Source organism: Eumetopias jubatus, unplaced genomic scaffold, assembly GCF_037043125.1.
Source record: "Eumetopias jubatus isolate StellerSeaLion01/CBP00866 unplaced genomic scaffold, mEumJub1_p1.0 scaffold_2, whole genome shotgun sequence".
NCBI lineage: Eukaryota > Metazoa > Chordata > Mammalia > Carnivora > Otariidae > Eumetopias > Eumetopias jubatus.
The window spans coordinates 41,949,176-41,965,468 of record NW_028274808.1 but is presented as its reverse complement, the minus strand read 5'-3'; the positions used below and the strand labels follow the sequence as shown (position 1 = coordinate 41,965,468).

The 16,293-nt window shown below is 41.0% G+C and overlaps 1 protein-coding gene across 4 annotated transcripts in view; it reads left to right on the top strand.

The window, feature by feature from the left end:
- SLC18A1 (solute carrier family 18 member A1) overlaps positions 1 to 16,079 on the top strand; it is a 29,570-nt gene extending 13,491 nt beyond the window's left edge. For all 4 annotated transcript variants that reach the window (XM_088021414.1, XM_088021413.1, XM_028093110.2 and 1 more), the window contains 6 exons: positions 11,749 to 11,827; positions 12,773 to 12,824; positions 14,321 to 14,384; positions 14,650 to 14,769; positions 14,990 to 15,123; positions 15,966 to 16,079. In XM_088021414.1, coding sequence (XP_087877540.1) covers positions 11,749 to 11,827; positions 12,773 to 12,824; positions 14,321 to 14,384; positions 14,650 to 14,769; positions 14,990 to 15,123; positions 15,966 to 16,079 — 563 coding nt within the window. The remainder of the gene's footprint in view (positions 1 to 11,748; positions 11,828 to 12,772; positions 12,825 to 14,320; positions 14,385 to 14,649; positions 14,770 to 14,989; positions 15,124 to 15,965) is intronic.
- Positions 16,080 to 16,293: the final 214 nt, after the last annotated feature.

Genomic DNA, 16,293 nt, shown 5'->3' with positions numbered 1-16,293 from the left:
GCAGTCCCTTATGCCAGAGTCATCTGAAGGAAAAGGCCTGGGTTCAAGTCCTGACCCTGTTACTCACCAGTTAATGAAAATAACGGTTAAGGCTGATGCTCAGAGGGCACTTATTCTGTGTCAAACACTGTGCAAAATGGCTGGCATACATTATCTCATTTAAGGCTCACAACCAGCCTATCTGGTAGGAATTATTATTATCCCCATATTTCAGAAATTTCTTAATCTAACCCAATTTCCTATCTCCCCCTCTAAAAAGTCCTGGGCCTTGTAGAACCTCCTGTCATTGACAAGTGTCCCCATGTCCTCAGCCTCATCTCTAAATACTTCCATCATCTTGCCCTGAGATCTGTTTCCTGAGAACAGTTTCCCAGCTGTCCTGAGAAAATCCACGTTCCCCTAGACTTTGCTCACCTTTGCTGCTTCTGAATCATTTCTTCTTCTCCTTCTCCTTCTCCTTCTTCTTCTTCTTCTTCTTCTTCTTTCTTTTTTTTAAGATTTTATTTATTTATTTGAGAGAGAGAGTGAAAACGTGCAGGTGGAGGGGAAGAGGGAGAGGGAGAAGCAGGCTCCCGGCAGGGGCCCTGACTCGGGGCTCGATCCAAGGACGCTGGGATCACGACCTAAGCCAAAGGCAGACACTTAACTGACTAAACCACCCAGGCACCCCAGAATCATTTCTTCTTAATTCTCCTTCAAAGACCCAAACTGCCTTGAAGATTATGTCATTACATTATACCTCCCCTCTACCTCTCTTCATTGCAATCACCTATTGACCCCTTAGTTACCCCTTCTCATTCATTAAAATTATCAACACCTGGGTCATATTCTTTTCTCCATTATTCCTGTCACCACTTTTGGTGGCTTCAATATCCAGGTGGATAACCCTACCAACATCTTGGCCTCTTCCTTAATCTACTTTCTTGCAATAATCTTTTGCAATGATCTTTTTCTCCTTTTTGCCTTAACCTTTATATAATTTTGACCTTGGCATTAATTCTATCATCTCTGAAATTTAATTCTAAGTTTATCATCTCTAAATTTAATTCCCTGCTCAGGTATTCTAATATCCCCATATCAACAAATTTTGGTCACTTGGAGGTTTTCTATTTGCATCACTTCTCATGTCCTCACTTTTTCATTTATTCAGCCTGAAGTCCATCATGATGTTACTCCTTTGAAAGTATTGTTAATTCCTTTGCCTTGCTCTCCCTCTGGGGTTGTCAGCATTGATTCTGGTTAAGCCAATCTGGTTGCCTACTCCATACCTATGCATGAGCAGCGCTTTGGGGCCGTGGGAAAACACACAGCGAGACTATTGGTCTCACCCTACATTTATGGCTACAAATCTAAAGTAGGTTTTCACATTGCCCAACAATCTTTCTCTAAGTCCCCAGTTATGTTCTCCTTCCCACTTTCTGAAATGACTGTTTTATACTTATCCCTTCAAATCTCTTCCACACCCTCATCCTTTTACCTTCATCATTCTCAGTTCCTAGTCATTGAGAAATTAGAAACAATGAGATGGGAACTCATATGTTCCCATTACTAAGTATACTCTTTTTCCTGCATCTGTACCCACATTCACTGCCTTCTTTTTATAGTTAAAGCATCCCAGCCCCTTCAGAGGCCAACAACTACTACCACCACCACCACCGTTACTTCTCCTTCTCCTCCTCTCCCTCTCCCTCTTCACCCTCCTCCTCCACCACTTCTTCTTCTTGGTGTTGCTGTTCTTCTCCTCCTCCTCCTTCCTCTTTTTCATTCCATCCCCTCTCAACTATTTCATTGGCTACTTCTTATCACCTTTGTTATCTCCTCTTCCCTGATAACTTTTAAAGGTAGGAGTCCATGAACGCTCAGACCTTGGATCTCTATTCTTCTCTATCTGATGTTTCAGAGGTGATCCCAGCCCTTCCTATGGCTTTTTTTCTAAATTTTATTTTATTATGTTATGTTAGTCACCATACAGTACATCATTAGTTTTTGGTGTACTGTTCCATGATTCATTGTTTGCATATAACACCCAGGGCTCCATGCAATACATACCATCCTTAATCGCTACGCCCATTCCCCCACCCCCTCCCCTCTACAACCCTGTTTGTTTTTCAGAGTCCATAGTCTTTTATGGTTCATCCCCCCCTCTGATCCCCCCTTCATTTTTCCCCTCCTGCTATCTTCTTCTTCTATTTTTTTTAATATATAATGTATTATTTGTTTCAGAGGTACAGGTCTGTGATTCATCAGTCTTACACAATTCACAGCGTGCACCATAGCACATACCCACCCCAAAGTCCATCATCAAGCCACACCATCCCTCCCACCCCCCACCACTCCAGCAACCCTCAGTTTGTTTGCTGAGATTAATAATTCCTCCTATCAGTGAGATCATATGATACTTGTCTTTCTCTGATTGACTTATGTTGCTTAGTATAATACCCTCTAGTTCTATCTACGTCATTGCAAATAGCAAGATTTCGTTTTGTTTTGGTTTTGGTTTTTTGATGGCTGCATAATATTCCATTGTATATATATACCACTTCTTCTTTATCCATTCCTCTGTCGATGGACATCTTGGCTCTTTCCATAATTTGGCTATTGACATTGCTGCTATAAACATTGGGGTGCACAAACCCCTTCAGATCACTACATTTGTATCTTTGTGGTAAATACCCAGTAGTACAATTGCTGGGTCATACGGTAGCTCTATTTTCAACTTTTTGAGGAACTTCCATAATGTTTTCCAGAGTGGCTGCACCAGCTTGCACTCCCACCAACAGTGTAGGAGGGTTCCACTTTCTCCACATCCTCGCCAACATCTGTCATTTCCTGCCTTGTTAATTGTAGCCATTCTGACTGGTGTGAGGTTGTATCTCATTAAGGTTTTTTTTTTTAATTTTTTATTGTTATGTGAATCACCATATATTACATCATTAGTTTTTGATGTAGTGTTCCATGATTTCCTCTTTGTGTATAACACCCAGTACTCCATGCAGAACGTGCCCTCTTTAATACCCATCACCAAGCTAACCCATTCTCCCCCCCATCCCCTCCAGAACCCTCAGTTTGTTTTTCAGAGTCCATCGTTTCTCATGGTTCATCTCCCCCTCCTATTTCCCCCCCTTCGTTCTTCCCCTCCCTCTATCTTCTTTTATTTTTAACTTATATTGTATTATTTGTTTCAAAGGTACAGATCTGTGATTCAACAGTCTTGCACAATTCACAGTGCTCACGATAGCACATATGCTCCCCAATGTCTATCACCCAGCCACCCCATCCCTCCGTCCCCCAACACTCCAGCAACCCTCAGTTTGTTTCCTGAGATTAAGAATTCCTCATATCAGTGAGGTCATATGATACATGTCTTTCTCTGATTGACTTATTTCGCTCAGCATAACACCCTCCAGTTCCATCCATGTCGTTGCAAATGGCAAGATCTCATTCCTTTTGATGGCTGCATAATATTCCATTGTATATATATACCACATCTTCTTTATCCATTCATCTGTCGATGGACATCTTGGCTCTTTCCACAGTTTGGCTACTGTGGACATTGCTGCTATAAACATTGGGGTGCACGTACCCCTTCGGGTCCCTACATTTGTATCTTTGGGGTAAATACCCAGTAGTATAATTGCTGGATCATAGGGTAGCTCTATTTTCAATTTTTTGAAGAACCTCCATACTGTTTTCCAGAGTGGCAGCACCAGCTTGCATTCCCACCAACAGTGTAGGAGGGTTCCCCTTTCTCCGCATCCCCACCAACATCTGTCCTTTCCTGACTTCTAATTTTAGCCATTCTGACTGGTGTGAGGTGATATCTCATTGAGGTTTTGATTTGGATTTCCCTGTTGCCAAGCAATGTTGAGCACTTTTTCATGTGTCTTTTGGCCGTTTGGATGTCTTCTTTGGAAAAATGTCTGTTCATGTCTTCTGCCAATTTTGATTGGGTCATTTGTTCTTTGGGTGTTGAGTTTAAGAAGTTCTTTATAGATTTTGGATACTACCCCTTTATCTGGTATGTCATTTGCAAATATCTTCTCCCATTCTGTCGGTTGTCTTTTGGTTTTGTTACTGTTTCTTTTGCTGTGCAAAAGCTTTTTATCTTGATGAGGTCCCAATAGTTCATTTTTGCCCTTGCTTCCCTTGCCTTTGGTGATGTTTCTAGGAAGAAGTTGCTGTGGCTGAGGCCGAAGAGGTTGCTGCCTGTGTTTTCCTTTAGGATGTTGTTGGACTCCTGTCTCACATTTAGGTCTTTCAACCATTTTGAGTCTACTTTTGTGTGTGGTGTAAGGAAATGGTCCAGTTTCATTCTTCTGCATGTGGCTGTCCAATTTTCCCAACACCTTGGGAAATTGGTTGAAGAGACTGGTTGAAGAGAATTCGTTGAAGAGACTGTTTTTTTTTCCATTGGATATTCTTTCCTGCTTTGTCAAAGATGAGTTGACCGTAGAGGTGAGGGTCCATTTCTGGGCTCTCTATTCTGTTCCATTGATCTATGTCTCTGTTTTTGTGCCAGTACCATACTGTCTTGATAATGACAGCATTGGAATAGAGCTGGAAGTCTGGAATTGTGATGCCACCAGCTTTGCTTTTCTTTTTCAACATCCTTCTGGCTATTCGAGGTCTTTTCTGGTTCATACAAATTTTAGGATTATTTGTTCCATTTCTTTGAAAAAAGTGGATGGATGCAATGGGGATTGCATTGAATGTGTAGATTGCTCTAGGTAGCATTGACATCTTCACAATATTTCTTCTTCCAGTCCATGACCATGGAATGTTTTTCCATTTCTTTGTGTCTTCCTCAATTTCTTTCATGTGTATTTTATAGTTATCTGAGTACACATTCTTTCCCTCTTTGGTTAGATCTATTCCTAGGTATCTTATGGTTTTGGGTGCAATTATAAATGGGATCGACTCCTTACTTTCTCTTTCTTCTGTCTTGTTGTTGGTGTATAGGAATGCCACTGATTTCTGTGCATTGATTTTATATCCTGTCACTTTACTGAATTCCTGTATGAGTTCTAGCAGCTTTGGGGTGGAGTCTTTTGGGTTTTTCACATAAAGTATCATATCATCTGCAAACAGTGAGAGTTTGACTTCTTCTTTGCTGATTTGGATGCCTTTGATTTATTTTTGTTGTCTGATTGCTGTGGCTAGGACTTCTAATACTATGTTGAATAGCAGTGGTGATAGTGGACATCCCTGCCATGTTCCTGACTTAGGGGGAAAGCTCTCAGTTTTTCCCCATTAAGAATGATATTCACTGTGGGTTTTTCATAGATGGCTTTTATGATATTGAGGTATGTACCCTCTATCCCTATACTCTGAAGAGTTTTGATCAAGAAAGGATGTTGTACTTTGTCAAATGCTTTTTCTGCATCTATTGAGAGGATCATACGATTCTTGTTCTTTCTTTTGTTAATGTATTGTATCACGTTGATTGATTTGTGGATGTGAAACCAACCTTGCAGCCCAGGGATAAATCCCACTTAGTCATGGTGAATAATCCTTTTAATGTACTGTTGGATCCTATTGGCTAGTATTTTGGTGAGAATTTTTGCATACATGTTCATCAAGGATATTGGTCTATAATTCTCCTTTTGGGTGGGGTCTTTGGTTTGGGGATAAAGGGAATGGTGGCCCCATAAAACGAGTTTGGAAGTTTTCCTTCCATTTCTGTCTTTTGGAACAGTTTCAGAAGAATAGGTATTAATTCTTCTTTAAATGTTTGGTAGAATTCCCCTGGGAAGCCATCTGGCCCTGGGCTTTTGTTTGTTGGGAGATTTTTGATGACTGCTTCAATTTCCTTGGTGGTTATAGGTCTGTTCAGGTTTTCTATTTCTTCCTGGTTCAGTTCTGGTAGCTGATGCATCTCTAGGAATGCATCCGTTTCTTCCAGATTATCTGATTTGCTGGCATAGAGTTGCTCATAATATGTTCTTATAATTGTTTGTATTTCTTTGGCATTGGTTGTGATCTCTCCTCTTTCATTCATGATTTTATTTATTTGGGTCATTTCTCTTTTCTTTTTGATCAGTCTGGCCAGGGGTTTATCAATCTTGTTAATTCTTTCAAAGAACCAGCTCCTAGTTTCTTTGATCTGTCCTACTGTTATTTGGTTTCTAGTTCATTGATTTCCTCTCTGATCTTTATTATTTCTCTTCTCCTGCTGGGTTTAGGCTTTATTTGCTGTTCTTTCTCCAGCTCCTTTAGGTCTAAGGTTAGGTTGTGTATTTGAGACCTTTCTTGTTTCTTGAGAAAGGCTTGTATTGCTATATACTTTCCTCTTAGGACTGCTTTTGCTGCATCCCAAAGATTTTGAACCGTTGTGTTTTCATTTTCATTTGTTTCCATGAATTCGTGTTTCCATGAATTTTTTTAATTCTTCTTTAATTTCCTGGTTGACCCATTCATTCTTTAGTAAGATGCTCTTTAACCTCCACGTATTTGACTTCTTTCTGACTTTCTGATTGAGTTCTAGTTTCAAAGCATTGTGGTCTGAAAATATGCAGGGAATGATCCCAATCTTTTGGTAGCAAATGAGACCTGATTTGTGACCTAGGATGTGATCTATTCTGGAGAATGTTCCATGGGCACTAGAGAAGAATGAGTATTCTGTTCCTTTGGGATGGAATGTTCTGAATAGATCTGTGAAGTCCTTTTGGTCAGTGTGTCATTTAAAGTCTTTATTTCCTTGTTGATCTTTTGCTTAAATGATCTGTCCTTTTCAGTGAGGGGGGTGTTAAAGTCCTGCACTATTGTATTGTTGTCGATGTGTTTGTTTGCTTTTGTTATTAATTGCCTTATATAATTGGCTGCTCCCATGTTAGGGGCATAGATATTTACAATTGTTAGATCTTCTTGTTGGATAGACCCTTTAAGTAGGATATAGTGTCCTTCCTCATCTCTTATTACAGTCTTTGGTTTAAAATCTAATTTGTCTGATATAAGGAATGCCACCCCAGCTTTCTTTTGGTGTCCATTAGCATGGTAAATGGTTTTCCAACCCCTCACTTTCAATCTGGGGGTGTCTTTGCGTCTAAATTAGTCTCTTGCAGGCAGCATATTCATGGGTCTTTTTTTTAATCCAACCTGATAGCCTGTGTCTTTTGATTGGGGCATTTAACCCATTTATATTCAGGGTAACTATTGAAAGATATGAATTTGGTGTCATTTTATTGCCTGCAAGGTGACTATTACTGTATATTGCCTCTATTCTTTTCTGGACTATGTTACTTTTAGTCTCTCTCTTTGCTTAGAGGACCCCTTTCAATATTTCTTTTAGGGCTGGTTTGGTGTCTGCAAATTCTTTTAGGTTTTGTTTGTCCTGGAAGTTTTTATCTCTCCTATTTTCAATGACAGCCTAGCTGGAAATAGTATTCTTGACTGCATATTTTTCTCATTTAGTGCTCTGAATATATCACGCCAGTCCTTTCTGGCCTGCCAGGTCTCTGTGGATAGGTCTGTCGACAATCTAATGTTTCTACCATTGTAGGTTACAGATTTCTTGTCTCGAGCTGCTTTCAGAATTTTCTCTTTGTCTCTGAGACTTGTAAGTTTTACTATTAGATGTTGGGGTGTTGACCTACTTTTATTGATTTTGAGGGGGGTTCTCTCTGCCTCCTGGATTTTGATGCCTGTTTCCTTCCCCAAATTAGGGAAGTTCTCTGCTATAATTTGCTCCAATATACCTTCTGCCCCTCTCTTTCTTTCTTCTTCTTCTGGGATCCCAAATATTCTAATATTGTTTTATCTTATGGTATCACTTATCTCTCGAATTCTGCCCTTGTGATCCAGTAGTTGTTTATCTGCCTTTTTCTCAGCTTCTTTATTTTCCATCATTTGGTCTTCTATATCACTAATTCTCTCTTCTGCCTCATTTATCCTAGCAGTTAGAGCCTCCCATATTGATTTCACCTCATTAATAGCCTTCTTGATTTTGACTTGGTTAGATTTTAGTTCTTTTATTTCTCCAGAAAGGGTTTCTCTAATAACTTCCATGCTTTTTTCAAGCTCAGCTGTATTTTTATAATTGTCATTGTGAACTCTAAATCTGACATCTTACTAATGTCCATATTGATTAGGTCCCTGGCAGTCAGTACTGCCTCTTGTTCTTTTTTCTGAGGTGATTTTTTCCGTCTTGTTATTTTGTCCAGAGGAGAATAGATGAATGAGAGATCAAAATGCTAATGTGGTAAAAACAAACCCAGAATAATATACACTAAACAAATGAGAAAAGACCTGAAACTGGGGGGTAAAAGTAAGGGAAAGAAAGAAAAAAAATAGAATATGATCAAATATGATCAGGCTGGTGAATAGATCAGTGCCACACACTAGATTTTGGGCATATATTGGTCCATTAGAAGAAAGTGCCTCCCAAAATTTTAAATAAAGAAAAACTTATATATGTATAAAAATAAGGGTAAATACGATGAAGGGATGGAATATGACTGTAAAGATGAAAATTATAAAAGATTTTATAAAAGGAATTGATAAGATAAGAAGTTGGTTGAAAAAAGGAAAAGCAATTAAAAAAGAAACAAAAGGGAGAGAATGTGATCAGGCAGGAGACTAGAACAAAGCCTTACACTAGAGATTTAGGGTATATTTTGGTCTGTTAGAAGAAACTGTATCCCCAAATTTTAAAAAGATAACATATATATACAAAAACTAAGGTTAACTACAATGAAGGGATAGAATATGACTCTAAAAATGAAAAATAAGGGACGCCTGGGTGGCTCAGTTGTTGAGCTTCTGCCTTCAGCTCAGGTCATGATCCCAGGGTCCTGGAATCAAGCTCCACATCAGGCTCCCTGCTCAGTGGGAAGCCTGCTTCTTCCTCTACCACTCCTGCTGCTTGTGTTCCCTCTCTCGCTGTGTCTCTCACTGTCAAATAAATAAATAAAATCTTAAAAAAAATAAAAATGAAAAATAAAAATATTTTTTAAAAAAGGATTGTTAAGATGTTGGTTCAAAAAGGGAAAAAGAAAAATTAAAAAAATAGAAAAAGAAAAAATAAAGAAAATTAAAAAAATTAATTTTGAAAGACTAAAGAATCAGGAGGAAAAAAGCCATGAATTCTCTGTGCTGTATTCCCCTAGCGCTGGGGTTTTTCCATTCTCATTGATTGGTAAACTTGGTCTTGGCTGGCTGTTTTTGCTGATCTTCTGGGGGAGGGGCCTGTTGCCATGATTCTCAAATGTCTTTGCCTGAGGCAGAATTGCCCCACCCTCATAGGGGCTGGACTAAGTAATCTGCTCAGATTTGCTCTGGTAGCTTTTATTTCCTGCAAGTTTTCCATACAGCTTTGGAGGACTAGAATGAAAATGGCAGCCTCCCAATCACTGATCCTGGAGGAGTCAAGAGCTCGAGGCCCCACTCCTCCGTGTGCCCCCAGAGAAAAGCTGTCAATCGCTCTCTTCTTCCCAGTCTCCAGCCGCACTCCGTGCTCACCTGGCCTGTGACTGAGCATTTCTATCTCTGGCACAGCACCCCATTTGGAGTCTCCAAACCCAGCAGATTCCTGCAGTACACTCCTGTGCCACTCCTCCCTGGGGGAGGAAGGGGAGTCTCCCCGGATCTGCCACTTGTTGGGTCCCTGCTGGAAGAGCAGTGGCCCGACTGTGCCATGGATCACAGTTTATGGCAATGCCGAGCTGACAGCCCACTCCTCAGCTCCATCTTTGCAGCTGGCTTCCCTGCTCCGATACCTAGGAGCTCTGCCACACTCAGGCACCCCCGGTCTTTCTGTGACTCCGAGGATCCTGAGACCACACTGTCCCAGAGAGGGTTCCACCCCCTGCTTAGCCACTGGAGCAACATCCCTCAGCGGTGCAGACTTCTAAAAGTTCCGATTTTGTGCTCTGCTGCTCTATCACTTGCTGGTAGCTGGTTCCCTCCCCTCTCGGTCTGTCTTCCCAAATACTGCCTTGGATTCACTTCTCTGCACGTCCTACCTTCCAGAAAGTGGTCGCTTTTCTGTTCAGAGAGTTGCTGCTATTCTTTTCTTTAATCTCCTGTTGAGTTTGTAGGTGTTTAGAATGGTTTAATACCTCTCTAGCTGAATTCTTGGGACCAGATGAAATTTAGGTCTCCTACTCCTCCTCCATCTTGCTCACGCCCCTTCCTATGGCTTAAAGAACCATGTATAAACCAATCAGTTAAACATGTATATCTGTGCTTAGGATCTGTCCTGGGAAGTCTAGACCTGTACACCAACTGCCTGACATCTCCAGTTGGATTTCTAATATGCATTTTAAACCTTTCATGTTTCCCTAAGTTCTGCCTCCATCTCTAGTTACCCAACTGAGTAAGACAACATGAGCGATCCTTGATTTCTTTTTCTCTCACTCCCACTATGCCCATACCCAATCCAACAGAAAATTCCACTGACTCTACCACCATAATAATACCTCTTGTTTTATTCACTTCTTTCCATCATGACATCTAAGCTGAGGCATTATCTCTTTCTTCCTGGGTTTTTCAAATAGTCTTGTCCTGTGAACGCATTCTTCTAACCACTACCAGAGGGCTTGAAAAAAATGTAAATTAAAATATGTCATTCCCCTTCAAAGTTTCCCATTGCACTTGGAATAAATTCCAAATTCTAGGCCTACATTTTCTATTACTCTTCACTTTGCTCATTGTGCTTCAGCCACACAGACCTCCTTTCTATTCTTATAACAGACAAATAGTTTCTTCTTTAATTTCTTTGTATTTGCATTAGATGTTTTTATTTGTTTATTTGTTTGTTTCTGCTTGGAATGTTCTGTTTTGGTTATTCAGATCTCAGTTTAAATGTCATCTCCTCAAAAAAGCCTTACCAGACACCAAATTGAAGTTAGCTCTATTCCTGATCACACTTCCATGCCACAACATTAAATGTTTTTACACAACTTAATATTTTTCTAAATTATCTTTTTCCTTCATTTGTTCACTTGTTTATTGTCTGGCTCCCTCCCTTGGAATGTAAACTCCCCAAAAGCTAAGATTTTGTCTAGCTTATTTACCCCTCTAATCTTAGAACACCTGACACAGAGTAAGAGCTCATTAAAAGTACTGAATGAATGAATGAGACTGAGGGAGGGTAAGGTGCCCAAAGTCACAGAGCTAAAATGTAGCCAAACCACAGTTTCAACCCAGAACTGTGTGGATTCAAAGCTCATGCTCTAGAGCACTTGACTCTACTGTCAGAGAAAGCAATGTGACCAGTGCTTCAGTTTACAAAATACTTTTAAATATGCTATCCAATTTGCTCCTCAGTGTAAATTGGTATGATAGAATCATAGCTTTGTTTTTGCTAGATGTGGATGTTAAAGCTCAGAAAGGTTTAGTAACTTATCCAAGATCACTACCAGAGCAATGGAAAGAAAGGTGAATAGCAAGGCAGGAATTTCATTTCCCAGGAAATATGTATTTCTTTCTGTAAGGCTGATGATGTTCTTATGCTGATAATCAGAAGGATTTTATACATGAGAATGGCTCATTAGGGCCATTCTTTAGGAAATCTAAGTGGGGAGCTGGGAGTACATTGTATTAAAGCTAAACAAAGCCCAGCTCCTGAGGAAGATGGAAGTATAGAGCCTCATGTTAACTGTTCTGGGTTTGCACAAGGATCTCCAACACACAAAACAATGTGGTTTGGAATCCTTGAAGGTAACAGAGAGACTTCACTATCTTACAGCAAATAAAGTATTTTATAGTAAACTGGGCATGTCCTAATCTTAGAACTGTGTCTTTCTACAGGTCTAGCTTTCTTGCCTGCCAGTGTGTCCTACCTCATTGGCACCAATCTCTTTGGTGTGTTGGCCAACAAGTTGGGTCGGTATGTAGTCTGGGAATCTGTGGAGAGTAACAGGAATGTAAGATGGGAGAGCCTTTTTGAGGTTGTCCCTGCACCTAGGATAATGAACAGCTTCTCTGAGGTTGAAAGTTTAGGACAAGTACACATGGATACAAGTTGCCTACAGGGAGGATAGGAGTGGTAGGTGGTGAGGGGGCTATGGATAAAGTAAGGCCCTGAGTTGGTTGTGAATATATGAGGGATAACCTTTACTTTCCAGATGTTTGTTGTCTAGTTGAAGAGCTAAAATAACACCACAGAGAACAACTATGAAAAAGCTCAGTACTTTGGGGGCAGTGGTTGTAAAACTATGTTCCCTGGAGCCCTAGAGAGTTCTAAAGAGGTACCTCAGAGGCCACCAAGTGGAAAGGGTTTGAGGGCTAAAAAGTATGAGTCTGGATCTTGTTCTACTACAGTGAGAACAGCTTCAATTTTCAATTATATCTTTGAAGCTCAGCATATAGATTTTTAAGATAAGCTTAAAAACCCCTACTATAGGAAATCAGAAAAGGAAAGAAGTTTGGTATTTTTTGTGGGTTTTGAGATGGACCTTGAAGACCAGATAAACTATGAATAGGTGAGAGGTAGTCTGAATTGGGAAACAGCATGAATTAAGTTTGAAGGTTACTTCCAAGGGGCAGGAACCTTCTGAGTAAGCTGATTCCTCTGCTAGGGGAAGAAAGAATATGTCCCATTGCACCTCCTCTGCTTCTACTATGGAAAGAGATATGGAGCCAGGCAAGGAGGAGGGCAGGGAAAGGGCTCACCTCGTTATAAACAGATCATGTAGAGATGTCATCATCTTCTCACATCCTAAGGGGTTCCTGGAATTCAGGGTGTAGGACTGACTAGTGTTGTGGAGATAAAGTGGCAGGTAGAAGGGATTTCTCCCTTTAGCACAGTTTGCTGATGGCTCTTTTCTTCCAGGTGGCTGTGCTCCCTGATTGGGATGATTGTAGTAGGCACCAGCTTGCTTTGTGTAAGTATAATAAGGTCTAGGAGAGAAGGAGAGAAAGGGAGAGAGAGAGAGACCCAGACATTTAAATACCATTTTCCTTTAAAATGAACAGGAGCTTAACTTGGCAATGACTGTTGGAAACTCTTTCTGCATGGGTAAGAATTTAGCTCTGGGAGAGATGCCACCAAGCATCCCATTAAAGGAGGTGGGGAAGGAGAGAAGAAGGGAGCAGCTGTAGCCAGAGGTCTGAGGCACTATGTACGGCCACATGAAACAATTCATGTTGTCATCTATTTATGGGGCCATCAAAGTGGTTCATTTTATGACTTAATTTACTTATCTCACCCTAACAGGACCTCATAAGCCACCAGGGGAACCATCGTATGAGTTGCAGTCTGTGGTGCCAGAATGTTTGGTAGAAAAAGAAAAAAAGAAGAGCTTTCCTATTTTCAAGAGCCCCCTTCAAGCTCTCTAAGCCTTTATTTTCTCCTCCCCATATTGGGGATCATAAGCACACTTGCCTCCTAGGCTTAAAGGAGATGAGACTAGAGCTGTAAAGCACTGAGTACAGTGTTCAAGAAAGGCTGGAAGTCTTGATCAGGAGCATGAATTCCACATTCATTCCCAGCTTTGCCACTTGCTGCTTGTAGGATCTTGAGCTAGATATGTCACCTCTTTTTGTTTAGTATCCTCATCGGTATAGAGAGGGTTCTGATAGCCTCTCATAGGACTGTCCATATAAACTACAGCACACAGTGGGCCCACAGTAAACCTTAACCCAAACTATTGATAAACTATAAATATCTTTTGAGGAATAATCCCTAAAATTTTTTTAGCCACAAACATCTAGATGGTATGTTAAACCTCTGAGGGGTAAATGTGTTGGGGTAGCAGATTTAGGTAACAGGTGTTCAGGGAGGGAACTAAGGAAGTGGTGAAAGAGGAAAGAAGTCTTTCATTGGAGGTTTGGGAATGAGTTTCACAAGCTTGCTGAAGCAGCACCCCAAACCATGCCACCTGCCCCTCTAGATATTTTTCTTTAATCTGTTATTGGTAATTGGTTGTTGGTGTCTTTTCTTTGTCTTCTTGCTCCAGTAGCTACCAAATTAGGATTTAATTAAAACCTTTGAATGTTGTTGAGAGGAAACTCCATTCAGTGAAGAGTGAGGACAGAAGTATGTCTGGGAGGGGGGTTAAAGGGAGTGGAAGAAGAATTCATGCAATAGAAGAGGTCCATTATTATGTATAATGGAGTCAAATCTGAGATTTAGACTTAATCTTGCCACTTACTAGCTTTTTAACTTTGGATAGGGCATTTAACCCAAATGGCACCAATCTAGCTTTCATATTTTAAAATAAAGGTAAAGATTCTTCTTCATAAGGATAAGTGATAATCCAGATAGATAATATATGTGGTACATAGCACATGGTTAATAAATGTTTATCATGTCAAAACCCTCTGTTTTTGTGGTAACTAATTGGACTTCTGATAAACTCTTCCTTCTTCCCTGCTGCAGGTTCCTCTGGCTCACAATATTTTTGGTCTCATTGGCCCCAATGCAGGGCTTGGCTTTTCCATAGGTAAGAGTACTTTTAAAGGAGACAAAAAGCCCCTGAATTTTGGCTTTGGGTCAGATCAGAGGAGGTATATGGAAAGGCAGAAGAAGCAGGAGGGTGGATGGCAAAGGTGTGGGCTCCTAACTCCTACCAGGAATAGGTGTTAGTGCTGAGTGGGAGGATAGCAGGCAAAGGGAATAGACTAAAGGGAGGAGAAGAAGGAAGGGTGCCACAGAAAAGAGAAGGGACTGTGGGTAGAGCTGACAGTGTCCTGTTTCTTTCGCCACAGGCATGGTTGATTCCTCTATGATGCCCATAATGGGACACTTGGTGGACCTGCGTCACACATCAGTGTATGGGAGTGTCTATGCCATAGCTGATGTGGCTTTTTGTATGGGCTTTGCTATAGGTATGTTGGCAGGGGAGAGGGGAGCACCCAGGACTTGGTGTCCTATTTTCTCTTATCTACTGTTTACCAGCAGAAAGTAAAGCCAGGAGGCTGATTCTCCCAGGGTTCTGGAGATATTTGACTTTGGGACATCCTCTGGGCCACCCATTGCCCCTTGCATAGTGTTTTCTTTTTGATCAAGGGTCAATAAACACTTGTGAATTTGGTTTATTCCTCACAGGCCCATCCACTGGGGGTGCCATTGTGCATGCCATTGGCTTCCCTTGGCTTATGGTCATCATTGGGGTCATCAACATCATCTATGCTCCTCTCTGCTACTACCTGAGAAGCCCCCCAGCCAAGGAGGAAAATCTTGTAAGGGGCTCTGACTGTTGCTAAAAGAATAATAATCTTCTGTTTATTTGTTTGTTTTTCATCTCTCTCATTGCTTTTCATTGTATGCTATTTCCTCCCTCTTTGGAAGTCATTTTTGCTTTGCCATATTTTCTGATCCCGTTTTCATCTTTATTTTTCCTTTGTGCTCTTCCTTATTTTCCCTTCTTTACTAACCACTTCTCCTTTTATACTAGGTGGTTAAGAAGGGCCCTAAGTAAAGAACAAAAATGAGAAGCTTATAAAGAGTTGGGGGCAGGGGCCATCAAAGGCATCCTATACTTTAGTTACCAGCAAAATGTGAGTTAATACATTATCTCCTCAAGGTGGGCAAAATTCCACTGGGCTCATTCATTCATTCATTCATGTCTGCCATTACCCTTAGCAGGTCATCCTTTAAAGTACAAAACCCCAGAGAAGAGAACCATAACTTGTGATTTTAGTTAATAAGATACTTTATTGCAGCATGAGGACCCTAGGGGTCTGGGTGGCTTAATGATGGATGTAGGGGCTGATCACAGGGACGAAAAAAGACAGAGAGGTCTGATAGGGGATAGTACCAGTTTCAGCTGGCTCCCTGCTATAGCTTACACTACCACTGTTATGATTCAATTAAAAACATACCAGATATTTGTCTTGACCAGGATTGCTACACCTAGGTGCCTTGGGAGGTCTGTGCCTGCAAATGAAGCAGAAAAAGAATCCTATGCTTGTTTCTTGAATCTTTCTTGAGCAACACTAGACTTGGATGAACTAGTGAGGGAAGGGAACAGGGAGACTGGTAAAAGATATGCAGTAATTTCTCTTCCTGTGTCATGCTTCAGGCAATTTTGAGCCAGGACTGTGCCATGGAGACTCGGATGTGTGCAACTCAGAAGCCCACAAGGGAATTTCCTCTGGGGGAGGACAGCGATGAGGAGGCTGGCAGTGAAGAGTAGTAGGAGAAGGTGGTCTCCGAACCTTGTCACATGTGGATTCATCAGCTTTGGACTGATCACCAGATCACCATGGGCTGCTCAATAGGCTTCACTTCCCTTTCCCCTGGGTATCTCCTTTCCTCCCCTCCCACGAGTGCCATTCCTTGGTTCCCTCCTTACCTGTGTAACCCGTAGTTCTTCCTCTAAGCTTTGTTGCCTCAGGTGCCCATCTTTT